The sequence below is a fragment of the Nannospalax galili genome, unplaced genomic scaffold (assembly GCF_000622305.1).
Source record: "Nannospalax galili isolate Female #2095 unplaced genomic scaffold, S.galili_v1.0 scaffold1087, whole genome shotgun sequence".
Classification (NCBI taxonomy): Eukaryota; Metazoa; Chordata; class Mammalia; order Rodentia; family Spalacidae; genus Nannospalax; species Nannospalax galili.
The window spans coordinates 919,963-926,903 of record NW_008356845.1 but is presented as its reverse complement, the minus strand read 5'-3'; the positions used below and the strand labels follow the sequence as shown (position 1 = coordinate 926,903).

At 40.0% G+C, this 6,941-nt stretch overlaps 1 protein-coding gene across 3 annotated transcripts in view; it reads left to right on the top strand.

Annotated features, from left to right (window-relative positions):
* The first annotated feature begins 495 nt into the window (after nt 1-495).
* Nucleotides 496-6,941, top strand: part of Oprm1 (opioid receptor mu 1) — a 68,437-nt gene continuing 61,991 nt past the window's right edge. For all 3 annotated transcript variants that reach the window (XM_008854729.1, XM_008854730.2, XM_008854728.1), the window contains exon 1: nt 496-909. In XM_008854729.1, the coding sequence (XP_008852951.1) occupies nt 620-909 (290 nt within the window). In that variant the 5' untranslated portion in view covers nt 496-619. The remainder of the gene's footprint in view (nt 910-6,941) is intronic.

Sequence of the window (6,941 nt, the reverse complement as noted above, 5' to 3'; positions counted from 1 at the left end):
TTATTTTGATATATCACAGTGAAAGATTTATCGTCCTCTTTTTTTTTTTTTTTTTTTTTTAAAAAAAAAAAAAAAAAAAAAAAAAAAAAAAACGGCGCTAGAAAAAAGGAGTGATGTGCGCCCTTTCTTAGGCTTTATTCTTGCTGAGAAACTTGTGAATCTCTCTTCCCACCCTTCTCTGCAACTCCCTTCCCTTTCTGACCTCTCCCTTCCCCACTGGGCCCCCGTCCCCCGCCGTTTCACACGTTTGCACTGAAGAGTAGCAAGAGAAGCAGGACTCTTAGAATTGCTTTGCGCAAAATCCACCCCTTCTCCCTCCTCCCTCTTCTCCAGCCTATGATCCCGCACAGTGCTCGCTTCCCTCTGCCCAGTGGTGCAGCGTTTCAGGACGCGCCTCTGTGTACTTTTAAGGTGGGAAGCGTCTACAAGCAGAGGATAATGTCAGATGCTCAGACGTTTCCTTCTGCCTGACGCTCTTCTCCGGTTCCTCCGGGGCTGGTCTCTGAAAGAAATTGCGGAAGCTGAGGCATCCTTAAAAGGAAAAGGCTGGGGCTCTGGAACTGAAAAGTCGCGGTGCTCCGAGTTACCCCGCATCTCCCACAAGCAGGCCGTCAGCACCATGGACAGCCACACCGTCTCGGTGAATGCTAGCAATTGCTCTGACCCCTTGGTGCCTGCAAGTTGCTCCTCAGCAACCAGTCTTGGCTCCTGGTTCAACTTGTCTCACGTAGATGGTAACCAGTCCGACCCGTGTGGTCTGAACCGCACTGAGCTGGACGGGAGCGACAATCTGTGCCCTCCGACCGGCAGTCCTTCCATGGTCACGGCCATCACCATCATGGCCCTGTACTCCGTTGTGTGTGTAGTGGGCCTCTTCGGAAACTTCCTGGTCATGTATGTCATCGTCAGGTAAGGGATACGCCTAGCTCCAAGCGTGGGACTCTGAGGGCGTGAGGGGACAAAGTCCAGTGAGTTACAGAGAAGTAAACAGGGGTGACAGAGGGGGTGACCTGGATAGAGTGCTTACTGTTTATGTTTGAGTGAAAATTTGCTTTTCCCCCTCCCTTGATAAAGGAAACATTCAAAATCCCCCAAAGAAGTTTCTTTTCCCAAAGCTAGTAAGATGCAGGAAGTGGGGGCCTCTGTCTTAGAGCCTTTCTTATTCTGAGCCTTGAGGGAAAGCAAGGGTCTCAATCCCTCTGCATGAGCTTTGGGAACAGTAAGTTGTGAGGAGTGAGGGAGGAATTCTAGTTAGCTTTCCCTAACTGAATGACAGAGGCTTCTTGGTAGTTTAAAGAGCTGAACTTGCCGAGTTTTTTAGACCTGCTTGTTTAGACTGAATCACAGCCCCACCCCTCTCCTCCTTGTCCTGGGAGCTTTTATCACACTATCCCTCCATTCTGAGGATGCCCTGTGTGGAGAAAACCTTCCTGGCATCTCTCCAGGACTGTGTTATTGAGATACAGCAAGCACGCAGGTGTATTGCTTCACGCAGTTTGCATTTTCTTCCTGCAGACCTTCTGGGGGGAGTCGTGAGTGGCATCTGGAGTTGTCCAGTGGTTCAGGACAGCTACAGGACATGGTTGTTATTTCAGTGCTGTAACGTGGGAATCCGTTAGGGTGATAGTGACTAAAAGAATCTGCTATAGTATTGGAGGTTGTATAGGACGGTCTGGGGAGGATATGTAATTTTTATCTAGTAAAATGACTTCAAAAGAGTTCGTGGTCCACTTTCCGTTGTACCAGGTGTTCTGAATTAATTTGGTAAAGACTGTGAAAGCTGTCAGTATTGAGACTGATGCTCAGTGTGTTAGCATCGAGCTGCATATTCTGATCGTACCTCCTAATGTGGAATAGCATTTATTCACTTTTGTTAAAGTAGATGAACATTTTGGCACTTTAAAATGGCTCCTTATGTGAGTTCTTCCCACTGGGGCTGTGTGGGCATCATGAGCATGCCACTTTCATGTGTAGTTACAATATTTGCTTCACCTATTAAGCACAAGTCACAGGTTTCAATGGAGCTCTTGAGTCATAAAAGATCATTTCCCCCATGTTGCTTTTGTTCCCAAGGTGCTGCAAATTGCTTGTCTGATTTCTTTAATTAACGATTGTTTAAAAGTAAGGTATATTCTCTGATATTTTGATGAGAAATATGATCAGACCTGTCTCTGAGAAAAGAGCGCCATCTATCTAGAAGGCGGCGAACAGCAGAAGGAAAGCACAGGAAGGAAGTCAAAGGAGAGACTTATGGTTTTCACATCTACTTTCTGTAATTCATATTAGGGATAATGTCTCAGCCAAGTTAAGGCAATAATCACAAGCTGGCTTTCTGGATGGAAAATATGTTGTTATATTTCCTGAAAATATAAGTCAGAGTCGTAAACTGAAAGAACCTAGAATGGGCTGGAAATTATCTATGCTAGATGAGTAAGCCAAGACAATAGAAATTAGCTACCCGAGAACAGAGAGTTCATTGGGTCAATGCTCTCTGGATGCCACTTAGTTAACATAATTTTCTGTTTATTAGGATGTAAAATGATGATTTGAACTAATTCTGCTACTAGATCAAAAGAGCGGGCTTAGTTTACAGTAATAACCCAGGCATAACAAATCATTCCTAATTTCGTATATAGGATCCTGGATGAGTGGGGCATGAAAAAAAAGTTTCTAAAGCTTCTAGGAATCCAGCCTTCTGAAATACCACCTTTTACTCATTTCTATTACTTGACATCTTTCTTTCTCATTTTCCTTCCCTTTGGTTTATAGTTTCTTCTAAAAAGAGAGCCAATAGCACAGAAACCGGCTGATGCATAAGGAGTTTGGTCTTATCCAGGGCTGAGGAGACCACTGACTGGGTGAATTTGTTTTAAAGGCACTGCCTCTTGCTAGCTCACTTGGAAACACATGGTGACATTGCAGCTCACTGAAAACATGATATTATGCTTTATTCTCTGTACTGAAAGTTCTGACAAAAGGCAGTTCTACTTGAAAGGTCAACCCAAATACCCACCTGTGGTAGATCAGGTGCTTAATTCTAAGAGCAGATAAGCCTCTGGGAATCAGAATGTGAAACAAAAATAGGCAGTTCAGTGGCAGATGAGGTGCTGGGAGAGTCTGTGGGTTGAGGAAACTAAGCCTATTTATCTGAGCATCTTTAACTGACTGTCGCCATGCTGTAGTACTCTTTCTCCTGGCTAAGAGGTAGAGAACAGTGCAGAGTCTGTGAAGTAGTCAGACATGCTCACTCCTTTCCACTATTTACAACTCAGTATATTTTTTTAAATAGCCAAGAAACTAGAGCTTCCGGCTAGATTAAGGGAGAATCTAGTAGAATGTCTTGGTACATTCAGTGAACCGTGGGGATCAGATGGCTATAACAACAACAAAAACGGGTGGTAATACCAAGGATGTGACTAACGTATCTCTGTTCTCTCAGAACCATCTTCATCATCCCTTCCACATCATAAACAGCGTTCCTTAAGTAGTATTTTTATACAGTGTTGTTCTGAGGCATATAAGAGAGGGAAGGAGATATTGTCCCAGAACTCAAAGACTTGAAACCCAAATGTCACTGGATGTAAATATCATCAGTAACGACCACAGGAAGGGACTTTTGGTTTCAAGGAGGAAAATGGTTGCAAAATCATAACAAAAATTACCACAAAGCTTCTAAAGAAAATGAAAAGGATGGTTTAAAAATTGTAAAAAGTAGCTATATTAAGCAGATGCTGTTGATTTATTATTTTCATGAATCTAAGAAATTACATATAGCGTGTATATTTGTATGTTTATGAAAGTATTTATGTATATGCAACAATAATTAAGAAGAAGACAAGAAATTGAGAGGCTGTGGGGGGACATGGAGGAGTTGGTGGGGACGGGGAAGGGTGGAAATAAAGCAAAGACAATATTTATGCATGAAACTCTCAAAAATAAAAAACTAAAAATCTAAGGAAAAAGTCCAAATAATATACAAATATATAATCATTGGAGATTTCACTTATTGAAAATATTTGCCCAAAGTACAGAAATAACTCTGGTAATAAAAACTAATAGAATGATTTTTTGTGAGATGTTTTTCTATTTTAAAATGAATATGCAACAATGAACATGGAAATTGTAGACAATGGTTAAAAAAAAATAGAGGATTAAAACTCTCTTAGATCCAGTGGGTTAGATAAACCCTTCTACTAGATAAGTTTACAAGTACTTATCTTTGCTTAGGCTGTTGTTACAGAAAACCATAAAATGGATGGCACCAACTTCACCAACAGATTACACATCTGATGGCCATTATCCTGGGTCATACTCAGCTACAAGGTACCTAGTTGCATCACACACATTTAGAAACAGAAGCAGTGAACCTGGTATAGTGGTACATGCCTTTAGTCCCAGCACTTTGGAGGCAGAAGCATGCACATCTCTGTGAGATAAAGGCCATCTTGGTCTACATAGTGAGTTCCAGGTCAGTTGGGGCTATAGGGAGATCTTATCAAAGAAAGAAGGAAAGAAACAAAAGAAAGAAAGGAAGGAAGGAGGGAGGGAGGGAGGGAAGGAAGGAAGGAAGGAAGGAAGGGGTAAAAACAGAAATGACATATTTTATTTTGTACATTAAAGTAAATTTATCAAAATCAACTTTATTTCCATTCATTTTAAAAAAACAGAAGGTTACGTAAAATTAGAATTATGTAACATAAGCACATAATGTCTGGATGGCACTTATAATTTAGGATTCAGTTCAGTTGACTAAGCTCTTATCCTTTATTTCCAATGTAGCCCTAAAATAAAAGAAAAAAATATCTAATAAGTAGTGACTATACTATTGCTACACAATCACATTTTTGATATCTACATTTTAGCAAATTTTTAAAGCAATCTTAAGCAACAAGTTCTTTATCTTAATCATGCATTCATCAAGACTCTGCCTACAACTCAAAGGCGCTAGACCTATAAATCTTATTGTTCTCTCCAAAACTGAGAATGTGAAATGCACAAAGAAATTATAGATTCAGTATAGAACATTTAACTTTATTTCAACACCCTAAATACTTTGATGAGCCAAGGTAACTTTTGGGTTTCAATGATTCCAAGGTAAAAATTCAGATGCGCACTTCAAGAGTAGTTGGTCACCTTGCCCAGTGTTTCTTGAAAAAAAAAAGGTTAAAATTCAATTTCTTTAAGTTTCTACAACAGGGTGACCCTGACCCTTCTCCTTATGACTCAACTCTGTCATTGTAACTCAGAAGCAGCTATAGATAGTATAATCAAAAGGGAACAGCTGCATTCTAATAAAACTTTATATGGACACTGAAATGTAAACTTCCGTACAGTTTTCACATGCCTGGATATATTTTTTTTAATTTTTCTTCAAACCACTTAAACATTGTAAAAATATTCTTAGCTAATGGATCATAGAAGAAAGTGGTGGCCACATTTGGCCCGTGAGCTCTCATTTGGCAAAGGCTAGTAAGGAGCTATAAAATGTGGTACTTTTACAATGGTCATGAAATAAGAGTGGATTGTTTGGTAATTTTGATTACATTTTTGATAAGAGATAGACACAAAAAATTGTTAAAATAACATTTTCAACCTCAGAAAATACAGTACAAACTTGAAGTTCCTATACATCAGCACAGTTGTCACAGATTGTTCTGACAGAGACCATTGCCTTTTTGAAATTTTTGCTGAAGTTGGATTCTAATAGCGACCACACAGAATAGTCTCTATGTTTCCCCAGACCCTCATCTCAAAACCCCAACTCTCCGTTTGTCCAAATAACTAGCAGGATTCCTGGCCACTCTCAGCCACTGACTAAGGAGTGAGTGCTTAAAAAAGAAGATTTCTGGAATTTTCCTTATCTTAAACATGCTTTCCTCTCACCTTGATTCAGTGCAGTTTTCTAGGCTTCTGCACAGCATTCTCACCTTCAATCATCTGGAAGCTTTCAGGGATAACTGAAACTGTCATCTGAGAATTCATATTTGGTTCTTAGCAAATAAAAGCCACTATGCCTGTACACTAGCCACTCTGTACCCACCATGTGCACCCAGACTGAGTGGCGGCTTTCCATCACTTAATCTCTTAGTTTTTTCCAAAGTTATTTATTTATTTGGGCAGCTCTCCCTCTATTTTGAGGGCTTTACATATATAAATTTTACACAAAATGGGTTTCATTATGATGTTTTCACCATGTATTTCTATCGTATTCAAACCATTACCCTCCTTTGCCTCTTTCTCCCGCTGAACTCCTTCCTCTTCCCAACTAGCCCCCTTCAACTTTCATGTCTGTTTTCACTTAAATGAGTTTCATGATAGTTGCTTACAGGAGCATGGGCAACTTGCTGGTTACTATCCCACTGAAGAAAACATCTCTCTAGCCCTCATCAACTGCTAACTGCTTATAAACCCTCATGGAGGTGTAGAACCCTAGAAGTTTAATAGATTTATGCCATTTCAGCAGAAGAGCTTGTTGTTTGGTTTTCTTTATTTCTTTCTGACTTATGTAATTCACTTGTAATTTAAACATGTTTTCTGTAGTTCTCAAAAGTTGCTTTAGACACTTTTATTCCCTATATTTTAGAGCTCAGTCTGTCCAGCTGGCTGAGAAGAATCACTAGAAGAAACCAAGGTGTCCTGAGAATGTGTGTGATCCCCTGACTTCTGTCTATAGTTTTGTTCAATGACTTAGTGCATAGTAATTGGAATCTCCTTCTTGCCTGACTCTATATCTTTGACACAGTGATATTTATACATGTCTGAATAGCTGCTCTTTTGGTTATTTGTTTACAGAGAATGCTTTCCCATGGGTACAGTAACTCTGTAGCATAAGTAGATAGTCATCAGGCTGAAGTCAGCAAGGAGAGTCAAGCTACAGTAGAGTTGTAACTGGGTAACACAAGAGTCCACTGAAATATTCTGTCTTTCACGGAATCTCTTAA